The following is an 18,563-nucleotide window of genomic DNA, read 5'->3' on the forward strand; positions in this document are numbered from 1 at the left end:
ATAGTACAAATGTGTGAGATAGAAGATAATGCCCCCACTACTTCTGCCAGTGGCACAGGAGCCTATGGTACAGACTGCTTGATCACAGGGTTTGCGGGATCTTTTCTAGGCTGAGTTATGGAGGAAAAGTATGGTTTGTACATTTTGTCAGCCACCTAAGCACGTTTTCAAGTATATTTAGTGTCTTTTCCATTATACATTGGATGAAAATAGGTGTCTGTTGCACAGACATACATTATCTTGTTTTGTCTTCCTTTGAGATCCCTAAAAAAAGGGGACATGATCTAATTCAAGTTGGTGAATAAACAAGCAAAATATAGTTATCTGATGAGGCCAATGATGTACTTTCATGAAGACTTTAAGTAACCAACCTTTGTGTCACTGCACAATCTTTATGGTCACAGGAGCTTAGCAGTAAACTTAGAGGGCTTTGCCTGTTTTGCTGCTTTTCTCATCAGTGCCCTAATGCCTGCTGATTAAGGGCTCATAAATCTTTGAAATATTAGCAGAGGAGTCTATTTCCATAGCAAATGACAACATTTCCCTGCCTCCTTCTGGCTGTTATCACACACGTGTGGCATGTACTTGTAGGTATCATTGTCATGCTCATGCCATATATTCTGAACAATGAATGCTGTCTTCCTGGAAACCTGAACCTCTTAACCACTGCTAGAGAGTAGCCTTTACTCTTGAGGTCACCTAACTTGGCAAGTCAGTGAGTTAATGGGTCTGAAAAGATTATCCTAGACCAAAATTGATGTAAACATTCTCCTTTCAATTCAGAACGTATGGGCTTGCATGCCTTTCATCTTTCGCTGCACATTCCAGATGTTTGCTTCTTTCCTCTCATCGTATATACATGATGGGATAGATAATGTACTGAGTCAAGATTTATGTCTAAGGCATGATGTGTTTGTGCTCTACTTCATTACACCTTCTTTTTCTCTTTTATTTGGGAAAGGAGAAGTACCTTAAAAGCTTTTTTTAAAAAATTCAGTTTTGATTTGTTTATTCAGTGCTTTCCAAAAGCAGTCTGGTTGGAGTTCCTCATCCCCTCTGTTTCCTCTGCTGTTCCCCTGCAATATATCTCCTTTCAATTTAGTGTGGCTCTGTGACTTGGTTGCTTTGAAAAAGTTCCAGAAGACAGATCTGAAAATTTGTTTTGGAAAGGTCCATGTTAAAAAATAAATAATGAATTAACTAACTAAACAAATTAATAAATTACTATCATCAACATAAAGCCAGAGTTTTAGCTTGATTTATTTGGCAATCAAATGCTAATTTCTAATTTTTACACAGGTGATGGACTTCACTATTAGATGAATATTCACTATTTAAGATTATGGGGAAAGATCCTAAAGTTACATTGGGTATTTCAGTTTTTATCTTTCACTGAATGTCAGCAGCCCTTAATTGCTACATGCTATTAAAAATTTTTATTTTGTTTTTTGGGTTCAACCTGAAAGACTGAAAGTGAGCTACTGTTAACTTCTCTGCTATATAGACTTTTTCTATTTTTTTTTTTTTCATCATCCAAATGCCATTTATTTTTCCCAAACAGGCATTTAATGGGTCTATTAATAAAAGAATCTGCAGACCACAGTAATTCCTACTTTGTCCTGTTTTTCGAATGTTCTTTATTTCAATGTGTGTCAATCCAGAATAGATTCCTTTTTTCCAAGGAAGATGTAAATACACTTGATGCAAAATCAAAATGCATGCTGAAGTATCAAGAAAAGGCCTTTAAAGAAAAAGGAAATGTTTTTAAACTAGGACAACATTACCATCTGGAAAATTTGTGATTATTTCACTCAGTAATTAGATTTGTTATGTATATTGTTTCTCTTAAATTAGACAATTTGTTACCATGACACATAGCCTTAGTTTACCTCAACCCTTAATATACTTTACATTAAGCTTAGCCAGGAGATTCCATGGATATGTTTCCTCTCTTGAGTCTTAGGAGAAACAGGATTCAAAATTCTTAAAGAAGGAGAAATTGTTCTGATACCTTTGACTTTAAAACACCGTATAACAAAGGGATATATGGGAGGGAACTGGTGGTGAAAAAAGCATGGAGGAAATTTCTCTGCATAAAATTGTGCGCTTGCATCTGTAGTGCCTTGGTCTGACGTGAGATTATAAGGTTCTTAGATTTACAGAAAACACTATTAATGCTTTTATCTAGCTTTTGAAAAAAAATAGTACTCTTAAAAGATAAAACATTGAGACTAAGAGATAAAAAGAATTTTTAGCTCAAGAACGCATATGCAGAGGTGAATTTTATCTTACGTATTTTGGCTATTTACAATATGCTTTCACCAAGATGTGTGGGGTATTACTGCATGTTTCCATTTTGTATACTTTTACACTTTATTTAAAGGATAAATCACCTTTATCATGTGGTAAATTTGTGTATCTGTAAATGACTGTATAATATTTTTCAAATTGTTTTAACAAATTTTACCAGCTAAAACATTAAATGGATTTTTTAAAATCATAATTTCTAAACTTCTCACAAACTGCTATGTCACCTTCTAATTATTAATATCCTGTTTGGTCAGACTGTAGGAATTATGTAAATCATCTCTAGCAAAGGAAGGAAATTCATAATAAATAAACTATCCAGCTGAAACCTGCAGTAAGTGAAATTTCTCAATAAAAAGGGCTTGATCTTTTGATTTCTCTGGGCAGTTTGTTAAGTGTTTGCCATGAATTAAAAAATCACTCTCAACAAATTTACTGTATAGATCTTTGGTTCTTGGGGCTGCCTTATTGGAAAGCTGGAATTTGTATTTGTTGCATTGTTGTATATAAAAATATAAATTAAGATTATTTAAGAGAAGGGAGCCGGCAACTGGGGTTGTCTGCAGAGTAATTCTCACCCATTAATATCTTTAATTGGTCTTGTGCATAATTTGCATGGCTAATTCATTAAGGGCTGTTTTATCCAGTTCCTGTTTGTCTGCATGAGCCTTCTGTAAGAGTAGACAAGCTTTAGATTTCGTTCTCTATAGTCTCTTGGCATAATAGTTATGCATGTAAGGCCCAGGAAACCCCTCCTCTCCCTGGTGTCACTTCCACCTGTGATATGGGATCATTCTGCTGCCCTGAGGAAAGAACTGATGGTGAAAAAATAGTGATCCACTTTAGCAAGTATAAACTCCTGTGAATTTTTCTCTTGTATTTGCTGTTTTCCATCACAGTGTGGGCATATTGTCTACTAGTGCTCCTATCTTTAAGACTTTGCTTTCCCATTCTAAACATAATGAATTAATATTATGTTAAGGTAATAGATATAACATTACATTGCAATAAAACCAGTTTCAAAGTTTTGCTGTAACACACTTAAAATACTGAAACTGGAATTATGCTAAGGAATAGAGATGGTGTTCTCTTGTTGATCCTGACCCTTTCAGGCTTTAAGCATATTTGTTTATATGATATGATGAAATTTAGTATTGTGGAGAATGTCTGCAAGCCTTCAATGAAAAGTCATGTTTTGTAGATTTTAATATTCTGTAGTTGACTGAAAGGTTAAAAGCTTTTTCTTGCTTTGCACTGATGTATTTCATTCTGGTTTTAAAACTCTGAATTCTGCTTTTGGTCCTCTGTGGAAGGAGTCCTCTACATAACAGTTTCCATATCAACTTGCTTACAACATGTGAAACATAAAATCAGTGTTGCAGACATGCATTTGTTTTTGCATTATGATATAATCTGTTTCTTTGTCTTTTAAAAATCTAATTGAGCTTTTCCTTTCTCCTGTAACAGGATGACAAGGACTTGGTTCATGAGTTTGTTGTTGCTGAAGGTCTGACTTGCTTAATCAAAGTGGGAGCAGAAGCTGACCAGAATTATCAGAACTACATCCTGAGAGGTAAAGGAAATGCACCCAAAAGTTGTTTTTATTGCTTGGAAGCTCTCACAGGTCTCCAGCAACTTTCTGTGTAAAGTGTCTTTGAACTTGCTTCTAAATTTGATTCTTTCATATTATGCAAGAAAGTTAAGGGAAGATTAAAACTCACCACTGAGCAGACCGAATTGGAATATTTGGAATCTTGACAGTCTCTCTGTTGTTCACCTTTTCTTGTAGATTACACTGAATCTCTAATTCCAAGGAAAAAAAGGCATTCTGAAGCCTTTACTGTGTCAGAGGGCACAGAACAAAATAACTTCTTGGAGTGCGGTCATCTTTTACAAAGGAGCTGCTGTGAGCAGTTTGGACGCAGCAGGGTTTTCTCCATGCTGCTTAGACAGTTCAAAAGTACCAAGGAAACAGAGAGGGGCAGCACCCAGACTGCTCCATCACCCTGTTGGGAGGCGTATTTTCTTACTACATTTCTCCGTTGTGGTATAGCAGAATGCAGCATCATTGGTATCTCTGGGTATCATGCAGTATCTGTGGAATAAGCCAGGAGAAAGTCATATCTTAAGGGTTCAGTTGACTGGAAGCAATTTTTAGCTATCTGACATTTTGGAGTTAAACAGGTAATGAGAGGTTTGTGTTCTGTTCTTTGCACTTAAAAGATAACTGGCAAAGATAGGGTTTGGAGAGGGATTTGGAAAAGGTGTGCTATGTGATTAGAAAGCTGATTTCCTATATTGTCCCTGAATGGATGCATATGTTTTTCATCTAGCCAGGAACCCTAAGCAGTAAATTTGGAGAGTTTCTTAAATATTTTGAGGGGGGTAACTGTTACTCCAAGGGATCTTTGCTGCTGGATGATCTCATAGTAAATGGAGTCTGCTTACGAATGCATAGTTGTGGTAGATTGCTCATTTGAGTTTTCTTAGACTGACGTATGTAGCTGTATTTAAAAATGTCACTTTGATGTATTTAAGTGCTAAAACTCAAACTACGCTTTGAGGAGCTAAAAAAATAACAACCAAAAATAAGTAGAAAGATTTTGTAAGAACCAGAAATGCTGAATTATGGATATCTAGGATTCAAATAGTAAGTGAGGCTTCATGTGAAGAAGTATACATCATAGAAACACAACTGCAAACTCATCTTGTTGCATTGTTAATAACAAGTGATCACAGCTTGTTCAAAATGGATATAACAAAACAGCATTAACAGTAACAAAAACTAACTATGTAGAAGTATGCCATGAAGGTAAAAACATTATTTTAGGAAGGTGATTGTAGAGATTGATAATTTCTGAAATCAGATCATTTTTTCCCTGCATTGCTGCTGTGTGAAGGTGCAGTTTCTTTCTGGGTAGTGTGTCTAAGCATCCATTACAGTAATACAATTTTTTTCTCTGTGATGTGGCCTTCATTTCAGTTTTATTCTTGATTGTCTTTCAGGAATTTCAAAGCTTGTTACAAGTCCAAAATTATGTCAGGTGATTTGCAGTTCCAGGAGCCAGCATGTACTTTCTGAATAGGTCTGTGTGTACAATGAGATAAAGATAGATTTGGAAGCACAGTATAGCTAAGCAATCTTATCCAAATACATTGAGGAGGGTGCTGAAAAGAAGCATTAAATAAATCAAGAGTGTTTCTGGTATATTATTTTTGGAAGATCATAGTGATTGGTTAGAGGGTTTGTTTTGTGTGGCAACTGTGTGTGCCTGTTGCAATGCTGCATTTTACTAAACCTGGAATACTGGTAAATAGGTGAATAAATTTTACTGAAGGTACATCACAGTTAGAACAGAGGTGACCCTGTAAGCTCTAAGCTTAGTGTTAAGTAGTGGATATTTGAGAAGTAAAATGTAGTATTTTTTTTAGGAGTTTTGTGCCTTCCTGCTTTGGTGTCCTTGTTCTGCAGATCCTTTTGGAGTGGAATATATTTTCCTTATTTTCGTTGCATTTGGCCTAAATCATAAATAGACAGGATTTATCCTAAGTTCCATATTCTGGCATTTCTCCAGCACCTTTGGTGTCATTCACTCTTTTTCCAAAAGTTCACATTATTTCACTCTAATGTTTCCTGGTTGTGAATTTCTGCTTAGGGGTTTTGACTTGGTTCAAGTCAGACTGAACTGCCAAAAAACTATTAAATATGAGTCATGAAAATTATAGTTACTTTAATTGGTAAGTGAGGAGAAGGGTAAGTGTGGCTTTTACATAAAATGCTGAGAAATCCAGACAGTTTATTGTTGAGTGCTAAGGAATGACTGTTTACTTCTGCTCAAGTCCCCTGATCTAGGGCTGTTTGACTGTACCTTTCCCAAAGTGTTCCCTTTTGTCAGTATATAGCCTGTAGACTGGAAGCCAACGATAGCCAGTGCTTCTCTTGAGGCCCTCAGAAAACAGCTTTTGATCCTGGCTATTTAACAGTTCTTAAAACTAAATTTATTCTCCAATGTTCCTTTTAATTATTATGGACATCTAAAGAAGCCATGTTTTAAAACCATGGGACTTCCCCCCCATAGAAAAAGACTTATTTTCCTTTTGTGCTTTCCTTCCTCCTTGTTTTTTCCACAAGGATCCATAAGGATGAAAAACTTCACTGATAACAGTGAAGTTAAAATTTTCTGTCCTAGTTAAAGATTGCAGTATGGTGGATGTTTCCTAAATATTCAAAACCAGATAGGAATGGGTTAAAGGTAATGAAAATCCATAACTGATAAGTATTGATACAAATCTTACTGTAATTTTGAAAATTCTTTGGGTATAATTTTGAGATCATCTGTTCCTTGCACAGAATGAGAAAGCAACACATGGAATGCCATGGTAGCCTTCATGTTTTCTGATAACTTAGCCAGTGCTGTTGGGAAGGTGAGGAAAAAAACCCAGCTTGTGTAGACCAAGGCTTAATTCTTTCAAACATATACTGAAAAAGTAATCCATGAGGGTTCAGGGTTGACTTTGCTGGCACTGTGATGGGAGGGCTTCTACCTGGTGTGCTGTCTGTGCTGTCTGTCCCTGAGATCAAATAAGAAGGTTGTTAGAAGGTCATCCAGCCTCGTTTGTAGAGTGTAATTGTGAACTTGGGTCCCTATTAAGCTGCTTATGTATTCAGATCAGTATTTAGAGGTGTCCATAATTAGATGAAAGCTAGATATTTTTCTTGTGGTGTGAAAGCACAAACCAAGTGTTCAGTCTGAGAAGGCAAAGGCCTTGACCTTGCTGCAAGGTCTAAGGAGCTAAGGCTGATGTAAAAGTAGGACAGCAGGCAGTGCTCATTCTAGACTATGCTTGCATCAAATTCAGCTTTTGGATGCAGCTCTCTGTTTTAGTGAGGGCTGTGTGCTTGTATGGAGAATAAGAATTTGAGTGTCAGGTCTGGATGAGAGATGGTTTCAGTTTTGTTTGGCAGTTTTGAATTTCTAGTGTAGGTTTTTTTTTTTTAAAGAAGAAATAAAGAAAAATTAATGTTTGGAGGAGCCTGGGAGTTATGATTTGAGGCAGTATTTGTGCTTTAAGTTAGCCCCTCTCCCAAAAAACCTCAAACCATTACTATAATCTAAAATTAAAGATAAGTAGAACCCTAGAAACATTTAGATTGGAAAAGGCCCTAAATATTGTTAAGTTCAACCATTAACCTAACACTGCCAAATCCACCATGAAACCATGGCCCTAAGCACCATGTCTGCACATCCTTTAAGTATGTCCAAGGACAGTATAGGCAAAACTTCAATAAATTATATTTAATTCAATAATCTGGACAGAACACTAGGTTGCAGTAGAACCAGTAGACAATTTTCCTGTCACAGAACCTCTGCACTTCTGATAAAGTCCTGTGTGTTTCTACAGATGTTGGTGCAAGCACAGAAGATAATGGTAATAGTTCTGGGTAAGGAATCTGACATACTCTGAGGGATAGTGACATACCATTTAAGAGGATTAAAGTTGATAAGTTCAATCACAAAGTCAACAGCATCTTCAGTCTGATAGAACAGCATCTTTATTATTATGATCTACAAACTTTTCCTTAAAAATAGTAAATGTAGTTTGTTTTGGAATTGCATTTGTACAAGCATGCTTTTATGTTCATGAAGATAGAATGAGTATATAATAATGTTCTTTTTTCCAAGATCTTTCAGGACCTTTAAGTAATTTTATGAGGGACTTTTATCAGAAAAGTTCTATATGAGTCCTAAAATGTAAATAAAAAGGAACTGAGTGTCTTAAAATACTAAAATCACATGTGAAACATAACTCCAAGGCACATTTTGTGAACTTCCAGTGATGGAGAAGTTCCCAGGAGGAGCAGTGTCTTCCCAAGTTACAGCAATGAGACCTGAGGAGCCTGAAACTTTCCAAACCCCCACTGAGACATAAGAATAGGGTGATATTTTGATTCCTCACCTGTCTAGCTAGTAAATGGGAGCCAACCTCTGCAAAGGGATGGATGAAGAGAATGAGTGTAGCTGTGTCTGAGTAGTTACCCTTTTAGTAACCTCAGCTCCCTACTGCAGCAAGGTGATTCTAAATCTGTATTTTGCATGTATTGTAATTATACAGTACAGTGTGTTTTAAATTATACAGTACAGTGTAGCTAACAGCAATAAAAAGTTGTAAGAAATTACCATAAGGGCTAATAGGTTGCAAAGCAGAAAGTGACCTTGCTGTTGGAATTAGGAGACACTGAGCTGTTTGATAGGGTGGTTGGACGTACACAGGAGCCATCAGAGTCAGTCAGAACTACAGATGAATGCCCAGGCAGGGAGTTAGGTTTTCCAAACTAACAGGCAAACCAACAGCTCAAACCCTGACATGTACCAAAGCCACCAACAGTTATGACTATTTATAAAGCCAGAGGCATGCAATCCCACCTGTATGCCAAGTTTGGAGCCAAGGGCTGTGCTGCGTATTCTGGGAAATCAGATTAAATTCCTGAAGTGACTCAGTGCTAGATGGTAAAAGACCATCTGGTTACTGTCTGTCGCCAGGACACCGTGTGTGCCCAAAGATGTCAAGGAGCTAGAGGAAGTCGAAGGTGAGGATGAGGTTTTGCAAGCAGGCAGTAGAAAGTGCTACTGATAACCCTTTCATTGTGAAAGCCAGGCATGAAGTTATCAGCAAGCTGGTGGCATTTCTGCATTGAGCCAACTGCTACTAGGAATGCTTGGGGTCTGTAACTGTGCTCTCTGTAACAAGGGGATGATCTGCTTCCAGGAACTGGCTGGCTGTTTTTATCAAAAAAGACCCCTCGTTATTTACAAGGACATGAATGTTTCCAGTGCTCTTGAACTTTCCTCCCTCAGACTGATAAATTATGTGGCTTTGGGCTTTTGCATTAAAGGTTAGGTATTAGAAAGCATTTAGCATGGAGAAGCACGTTCCTCATCAGTACATGTCTATATGGGAAGCAGGGGTTGTGTAAATAAGTAGAAATAAAGTCTGTGAGAGGCTATTTCCATCCTAAATAGACATGTCTTGCTGGTTGGTACTGCAGCAGTAAAACAGATGGTAATAATGTAAGTTTAGTAGTGAAAAGGGAGCTAATACTGAATACTCCATATCTCTGCAATATTCCTGTTTTAGTGCGAACTGTAGAAATGTTTAAGTTTTTCCAGCTGTAGAAAAATATTCCAGTCCCAAGTAAATAGGAATAGACAGCACTTGATTAGGCTTACCTTTCTATTTCTTTCTTTTCTCTTAACCTCCAGTGTGAAGGTCTCTGTATGCAACTGTGAAGTTCCTATATATGTCTCTACATATTCAGGTTGTGCAGTACTTTAAAATTATGTAAACTTTTCACTTCATCTTAAAGTACCCGCAGTAACAGCCTGAACTTTAAAAATAAATTAGATGCCTGTAGCTTGATTACTTGGGAATGTTGCTTCTGAGAGAAATTTGCTGACACAGTCTCTCAGTAAATTCAGTTCTTGGACCTTTCAGAGAGCTTATCAGAATTGGACACTTGTCCTGTGGGCATTTCAAAATTCATATCCTTCATGAATCCTTTTATGCTGGACATGAGACCACAGTTCCAATGGAACCATACCAACAGATGGCAACTCTACCTAGAAGTTGTTATGCCTACATAGTACAGGGCAGCTCCAGCTGGAGATACAACCTAGGTTTCCTACCACCACCACAAAAAAACCCTGTGAAATAAAACACACCAAACCAAGCCACAGATGTGTGAGCAAGTTAGTGGCAGTTTAGTGTAGCTGAGCTAACAAAACCTGTTAATGAGCAGCACTACTGAGCTGAGGTACAGCCTGGCAGGGATGCAGCAATGTCATCTGCCTTGAAATGGACTACACTGCCAGTTTTCCATCAGTGAATGTTATAGGTACCATTTCTTGTAGTGCAGATCAAAAGTAGCAGTCCCAGAAGAATCAGACCTATATACCTGATGGATCAGTACCTCTTTCTATTACTTGTGCAGAAACGTCAAGATGTGCCTCTTCTTGAAAAGCCATGAAATGGAAAAAATAAAAATGGATTTGGCATCCTGATTCATTAAACCTTCGGATTAGAAATAATGAGGTTACAATTCTCTTTGTTGTACCAGAAGAAAAGGGCACATTGTACTATCTCCATGATTAATAATATAAACATTAAACCTTCTTATCTCAGTAGGTGAATACTCTTTCACTTTTGCAAATATTTCCTTAAGACTGAATGCATTTGTTTATGTGTATAGGGGTAGTTGGGAGAGCTTGACATTGGAAGCCATGCAGTTTAAAAAGAGGGAAAACATCCTCTTTCCTTTCCACTCTATACTTATAGCGTTCCCTTTCTTAATTTCTCATCTGCATATTTTAAAATGATATTTAGTAAACTTGTTCTGTGCATGCATTAATTACACTGAGTTCTCTGCTGAATACAACCTTAGGCATTCTCTTAGTTGTTGCAGCAAGCACTGCCCTCTCCTTTGTCCTCCTCCTCCCTCCCTTCTCCCTGGATGTGACTGTGATGCACGATCCATCTGGAAGCAGAGCCAGATAGTCCTCACACAGAGCATACAGTACAAGTCCTCCCAGTCTGGGATGGGAATTGGCATCGAAGCAAATTTGAGTTCAAAAGTTTAAGCACTATATAGTAATTTACACATCTTCAAAAAAACTGAGCTGTTCCTAGTGCAGTGCATTATATGAAATGGCCTTTCTTGGTGGGACTGCTGGTGGGGGGAATATAGGGTCTACATGGAATTCAGTAATAACACCATCATAAAATTATGGATTTTCCTTGGTTTTAAAGCTGACAGAGCCTGGGAGCCTTTGACTTACTTTCTGTCTCTGTGAAAATGAGTCTTCAGGTTCCGAGTAATTTTTTTTTTATGCTTTGTAAATGCCCATGAAATATGACACCTCAGGCTATGCAGACTCCGCGTAAAATGAGGAACTGAAAACGGAAAATGCACATCCTTAACTACTGAGCAAAGAGTAAGTACAGTAATTTCATGAATACAAGCCGCATGGATTATAAACCGCATTTCCGGGATGTTGGCAACGTTTAAGTCCTCGTCCATACATAAGCCACAATGGATTATTAGCTGCACTTTCATTCGTAGTGAGGATCCGTGTGCAACTTTCACAAATTTGCCAATTAGCAACAGAATCGCGGCATAGTGAGGTTTACTGGCTCGGGGCAGGGCCAGGCAGGCCCGGCCCACTCATGGTTGCTGACGGGGCCGGGTGGCCCAGCTCGGCGCCACGGCTCGGCGGGGCCACTCGGGGCCGACTGGGCGGTGCTGCCGCCGCCGGGCTCGCTCGTCCCCCGCCTCCCATCTGCACCGCTACCTCCGCGTTTGCTCGCCCTGGCCAGCACTGCCGACCCCTACGCTGCCGGGCTCCCCCACACTGTTGACCCCAGTTCTGCTGGGCTTCCTCGCACTGCCAGGCTCCCCACGCTGTTAACCTCGGTTCTGCTGGGCTCTCCTGCACTGCTAGCCCCGGTTCTGCTGAGCTTCCCCGTGCCGCCGGGCTCCCCGCTTCTGCCATGCTCCCCTCCGCCGCCGGGTTCCCCCACGCTGCTAGCCCCGGTTCTGCTGGGCTCCCCTGCGCTGCTGACCCGAGCTCTGCTGCCCCCCGCACCCCGCGCTGCTGGCCCGGGCTCTGCCGCCCGCCCCCTGCACCGCTGGCCCTGCCTCTGCCAGGCTTTCCCACCTCTGCCGGGGCTGACTGGGCTCCAGCTTGGCTTGGGGCTGCCGCGGGCTCTCTCTTCTGTGTTGGCAACTTTTAGAATATTGTTCATGTATTAGCCACTCTGGAGTACAGGCCGCACTTCCGGGTACGGACCAAAACTGTAGTCAAAATGGTGCAGCTTGTCATCGTGAAATTACTGTACTTGGGAAGTACTCCCAGAGGCCTTTAAAGCCACTGTGGATATTTTATGCTTTAACTGCTCAAACTTCATGAACAAGCCTTGAAAACAATGTACTGATTCCTACAGGTTATAAGCGTATTACAGAGTGTTTTTGCTTTTTTGTAGTAATCTTTTAACTTGAGTAGAGAAAGAGAAAACGTGTTAAAGGCATTCATAAGCCAGCACAGACGTGAATAATCACACAAAGTACACAGCTGCTGGTAATTTCACTATAAATTATTTGCATTGAATATATGCACATAAAACATGCTAAAATATTGTTGGGAAATGAAATTTGAATATTCTCATTTTGAGATTAGAGACTTCCTCAGGTACTTGTGATGGTAGTTGCTAGTGTGCCACACTGATACATAATCAGGGAAAATTAAAGACTTTAAATGAGAATTGGAAGAGGAACAGTCAAATGTGTAAGATAATTGAGAGATGCTGACTGCTTATTCTATGAAGGTGATTACTGTGTGATATAAAGATGTGACAAAAATCAGGTTCTTCAAATACTTCTGAGTTAATTTCCATATCTAGATACATTTTGTTAAGTCATATATTAGCTCTTTCTGTCTGGAATCCTTGCAAATGTGCATATGTGTGGATTTCTATCAGATTCTCATAGGTGCAATCGGGAAACTGGACCAGTAAACTCTTAAAATACTTATTTCCATTACTGTTAGGTAGTGACCTGCTTTTAAGTCTCTGATCGCTACTGCATCAAACACTAAGAAAATTGTAGATGATTAAAGAACTTTAAAGCTAAGCCATAGGACTTGCATGTATTAGCATGGTATTAATTATTAACTTACCGTAAGTGCTGTGTTCTTACATAGGTGTTTAAGAAAAACTGTAGAATACCTGCAGGCTGATGACAGTGAAAGATAATTTTAGTGAGCACATGGGAGTATTAATGTTTCTGTTTCTGCTGTAGAGGGTTTCTGCTTGTCTGTTCTTCTGTGCAGCCCAAAGAAGCACTGATGGAGCAGCACATGCCCCTCAGGAAAGCAGAACTAGCAAATAGGTGCCTGTGTATATGGGTTGAATGAGAAAAGAGTGAAACTCTTTTTGCTGCATGTTTTGCTCTACTGTCTCCACCTCTTTGCATACACAGGACTGGAGACATTGAGGTGGCATTGGAGTGGCGAGAGTAGGAGGGGGCTGGCGTCACCCCACTCCCCATGTGTGTGTGAAGGCTGTCTGGGAATGCGCAGGCAGGGGCTGAGCAGGCTGGGTAAGGCAGCAAATTCAAGGTGCCATGTAAAGTCAGACAGGATATTGTGTCTTCCCTTTGCAAGCCAGAGGGAAAAGAGTTGTGCTTGGGGCTCCTTCCCTGCAGTGGAGGGAAACAGAGGTTTATCGCATTCCTACAGTTTTACAAAAAGTGGGGTTTGATACACTATTTATTAATTGTAACATGATTTCTTTCTCTCCATATTGCCTGACAATAAGGATTATTCTTTCCATTTTCAGCATGTAAGGCATTTCCAGCTTTTTCCATTTAAATTCTTGGCACTAAAGCTGGTGCTGTCATGCCAGGAGAGGAGACTATACTACCTCCTGCACTCAAGCAGTACAGGATCACTGGCCTGCACTAGCTGCTAAAAATACAGTACCTCTGTTGTTTTGGGTATGTTTTTCAATAACTTATCACTTTGAAGTTTCTTCTTAGTCAATTTAGTGAAGAGAGTTTACTGATGTAGGTAGTGTGTAAAATAAGCCTTTTTTTTTTCCCCTTGCCTCTTTATTTACAGTTAGAAAACAAATATTCTTCTGTCCTCTGACCTTATAAGTGCTTTGGGTTCCCTGTAGTGAAGAAACATTAAAAATACTGTTGTGTACTGTGAGGAGTGTGATCAAATGGCTCTGTTAAGGCACTTTGGCTTGAGTCACTGAAGTGCTGCTCAGGATATGCTATGTCTATTGTGTGTTTTAAGAAGGTTTATTTAAATGACAGGTGGAGTCTTAAAGAATTTCTGCCAATACTGGGCAATATCCTGTTTCCTCTTACTTAACCTTCCTCCTTCTATGTGTTATCACCCGCCTAGACAAGGCTCTCAACTTCCTCTTGCCTTCTCTGTCCCTTCCCAGCACCCCACCTCCACCCTGCAATTCAAAGACACCTCTGTAACTTTTAAACTTATGCCCCAAGATGGCTTTGGGTACAGCAGGGTTGCACCACACTTATTCCTAATGAGCATCAAGTCTCTGTAGTGACAAGGGTCCTTATCTGCAGACTTACGTCCCAGGTGTTCCCAATCTCAGTACCCTGCCCCAGCATGTAGGGAGCAGTCTCGAGAGCAGACATTGTTTTTCACGTCGGCAAAATCCACTCACTGGACAGAAATTCTGCTTTTAAAGCTGCAACTTCTAAACACTGTTTCCACATTCCCAAAATTCGGTAGTGGGTTACCATAAGTTTACTTTAGTATTTAGGTCAATATCAATAATGGAAACATTGACTATATCGTGTATAAATGATATATGTTGGTTACTAAGGATGTTCTTTTATATGTACTTGTGATAAATGTTTTTTTTTTTTTTCCTAAGGCGATTATGGACAAAGGCACTAAGATTACTGTTAAGGTTGATTAACAAAACTCTTCAAAATTAAAAATACCTGTCTGAGCTTTATTTGCAGCCATGCCTGCCCTCTTTGTTGTGGCAATTGATCCAGTCTTTGATGGCACAGTGCTACAGCTTTTTCCTCAGCTGCTCTGCTTCGGCCAACAAGCACCATCACACCTGTGTAGTTACTGAACACCTTTTAAATAGCTACTCTTATCAGTAGTCTTTCCCCAGGCTTTGCAATTTATTTCATGCTATGCAAACTCTGTTGTAAAATGTTTGTTTTCCTCATGGATTTTTCTGCATTTTGTCACTAGATGTTATCCAAGAGCTCAAAGGGCAGCATTATCTTTGTGTGGCAGATAAGGAAATGAGGCACTTGAAAACACATTCTGCATTCAGAAAAATTCCGTAACTCAGAGTCCTGGTTTGGAGCTTGTCCTTGGGCTGATTTTTCAAAGTTGATATGGTATTTTCTGTTTATTTCTTTTTAAATAATTACTCTTAGGATTTCTTTTCCTATTCAGACTCTCGTCCAGGGTGTCCTGGTTTTCTTTCTCTGATCTATTTCACCCTTTTCACATCAACTTCCTTTAGCTTCTGTCAGTCTATCAGTTTATTTGCATCATCAATCCATTCAAAAATATCCATAAATTCATTTCCATTAATTTCTTCACCAGTTGAAGCTGTCTTAAATGCCCTTTCTTCCTATCTCTGCACTGTCTGTCCTGGGTTTTGACAGCACAACTGTGTTCATATGATGGTATAATGAACTTGATAGAGGAATGTGTTCATTTGAAAAAAGGGTATGAAAAGGTTGATATTTTGCTATGTTTTTTGACTTTTTTTTAGCACTGTTGAGTTACTCATTCCACTTCTTAATGATGGACACAAACTCCTGTGTCAGGAAAACCCTGATTTTGATCTGAGACAAACAAATAGGGGAAAGTGTTGCAGTGCCGCTATCAAGGATCTAGTCAATCTTTGATATCTTCTGTACATTTCTTTTCCTCAACATCACTCATGTCAGCCCTAAACTGTATGTTTCCTCCAGCCAAATAGCTGTTAGTCTTTCCCGTTATTTCCCTCATTTATCCCAGTCACTTGATCTCTTTTCATGACTCTCGGATACTTAGTGGGTACTCTATCAGAGTACCTCCCTCTTTCATTTCCTTGAAGATCTCCAGGTTTATAGTTTGTTTCCTTCTGCATTCAGATTAGAATTCTTCTTCTCACCATCTGATTAGAGAAGATAGTTCTTTAAAACCAGAAACCCTCACAAGCTGCTACTTTTACTTTGGATGCCTTGGCCATCCTCCGAGAGCAGCAGTTGGGAGCATTATGGGGCTATTTTGAGCTTCAAGAATGGAGTGTACAGAGATTTTGACTGATTGCATATGTTCTGTAGAGGTTGTTACAAGTGTCACCAACAGCTATTTCAAAACCTTTTAGTTACGTGAAGTTTGGACACATTTTAATGTTTTTTGTATGAAACTTTTCACTGACATGAGTTTATAACTTTTCTGAGTGTACCCAAGAACTCAAATTCCCAAAATACTCATCTTTCCAAAAATACTCTCAGCAGTATTTTCAATTCCAGTGAAAAGTTCTCTTCCTCCTTTATCCTCCTGTCTTTCAAAACCCCACCCCAAATGTAATGAGTATTGGACATTTTCCATGAAAAGAAGAAAGTGGCATATTTCAAATAGCAAGGGGAAAATTTCAGTTCAAACTTAAAACTTGAGGAAATTATAGACAGCTAAACCCTGAATTGTTTTTATGGGAACTAACAGGCTATTTTAGAAACAAGCAGACTGTCCCACATGAAGGGTGCCTTCAATTTCTGTGTCATGAGGCTGATGGCTCACTTTAAGTGCTGAAAATACATAGGAAACTAGTGATTTATTGGCTAGAAGCATGAAATTGCTTGTGTTGCTTTACTCTGGTCTTTAGCTGTAGTAAGGTGATTTGACGGGATGACTACTGAATCAGTTACACAGAGAGTGTAATTGTTTAGATTTTGCCTACAAAGAACTGACCTTTCTTTTTTTTTTTAATTTAGTGTTTTAATGTTGAGTTCTTGTGTAATATCTTCATTGTGAACTAGTAGAGCAAGACCTGATGGAGAACTAAGTGTTTATCAAAAATGTGTGTTGGAATCTTGTCTTTATATCAATCCTTTGGAATATATAAGAAAGTTAAAGATGTGGGAAGTATCAAATAATGGTTTTTAGTTAGATTACAGGGTAGAAGTCATCTCACCTAATTCCAGTTACTTTGTCTCAAGTAGTTAGGTGGAGTCCTTGAGCAGGAGAGAACCCAATACAACCTTGTGACTGAGTTGGATTTTCTCCCTGATTAATAGTTTGATTCATATCTCCTGTTATCTTTTGTTTCTCAATTTTATTTTTTTTTAAGATGAAGTAATGAGTCTGTGTCTGAACTTATAGTTTAACATGGAAGGTCTTGAGTATTTGATGTAATTAGTTTCATTTTAATTGGAACTCTTCCTCAAGGGCAGTTGAGGGAACTTGACAGAAACCGCTTTGAACCTGTTGGCTTCCTCATTTTGACAAGAAACTCATTGGTGATGGAAAGTCTCAGTCTGAATACCGGTGATCATTTCCCTCAAACAAGGAGTCTCATCTGTCTCTCCTTGAAAACATTGAATAAACTGGTATATAGCCAGCTTTAACAAAAGTACAGTAATTTCACGACTATAAGGCGCACTGGATTATAAGGCGCACCTCCGAGAGTTGACAAATTTCGCAACTTTGTATATTATATAAGGCACACCGGACTATAAGGCACACTTTTTTTTTGCAACGAAGATCCGTGCCACGTGCAACAAAGTAACGAATTAGTAACAGAATCCCGCGATCCTGGAGTTTACTGGCACGTGCTCAATTTGCAAACATTTTTCACAGATTGGTGTAGCCTTTAAACGCAGCCCCAGGTGTTCTTCCCATGCACAGGCCCCGGCACTTCCGCCCAGCCCCGACTGGCGAGGCACAGCTCAGGGCGGCCGCGACTTGCGGCTGCCGCAGTTCGGGGCAGCCATGGCTCACACCTTGAGGTTGCTGTGGTTCAGGGCAGCTCAGGGCCGCCCGCAGCTCGGGGCGGCTCGAGGCGGCTCAGGGCAGCTCGGGACCGCCTGCGGCTCGGGGTGGCGCTGGGCTGCTCACTCCCTCCCTCTTTGTGCGACTCCCACTGACTGGGGGCTGCCCGGTCCCGCCCACTCCGCGCGGCTCGGCTCACGGCTCGCACTTCCAGGTTGGCAAATTTCACAACATTGTACATTCTATGAGGCACACCGGACTATAAGGCGCACTTCCGGGTTCGGACCAAAATTTTAGTCAAAAGGGTGTGCCTTATAGTTGTGAAATTACTATATTTGTCCTTCAGTGACTTTCATTACATTTGGTATGTATTTGGAGATGGAATTAGATGAGGAAAGAAACACAAAACCCTCTCTTCTGCTCCTGAGCTCAAAAGTCAGAGAGCATAAACACCTGGACTTCACATTTTCAGACTTTAGAAATTCTCATGATGTGACATGATTTTTGTTATAGTTGATAGGCATAGTCAGTGCTATGGTCAAAAACTGTGGCACCATTATGTGTTTACTGAGTGTAATGGTTCCCTGAATCACCTAGTAATAGGGCAAGACTATCCCTTTGATTTTAAGGGCTCAGGAAGACTGAGCTCTTGTATTTGGTGAGCAGTTATATACTGTGAATGTCACCTTACCCTAGGTGTCTATAGATATG

General features: G+C 39.6%; 1 protein-coding gene across 6 annotated transcripts in view; it reads left to right on the top strand.

Annotated features, from left to right (window-relative positions):
• Positions 1-18,563, top strand: part of FHOD3 (formin homology 2 domain containing 3) — a 384,381-nt gene that overhangs the window by 190,964 nt on the left and 174,854 nt on the right. For all 6 annotated transcript variants that reach the window (XM_033076601.1, XM_033076348.1, XM_033076416.1 and 3 more), the window contains exon 5: positions 3,775-3,880. In XM_033076601.1, the coding sequence (XP_032932492.1) occupies positions 3,775-3,880 (106 nt within the window). The remainder of the gene's footprint in view (positions 1-3,774; positions 3,881-18,563) is intronic.

Source organism: Catharus ustulatus, chromosome 1 (genome assembly GCF_009819885.2).
Source record: "Catharus ustulatus isolate bCatUst1 chromosome 1, bCatUst1.pri.v2, whole genome shotgun sequence".
NCBI classification, from domain to species: domain Eukaryota; kingdom Metazoa; phylum Chordata; class Aves; order Passeriformes; family Turdidae; genus Catharus; species Catharus ustulatus.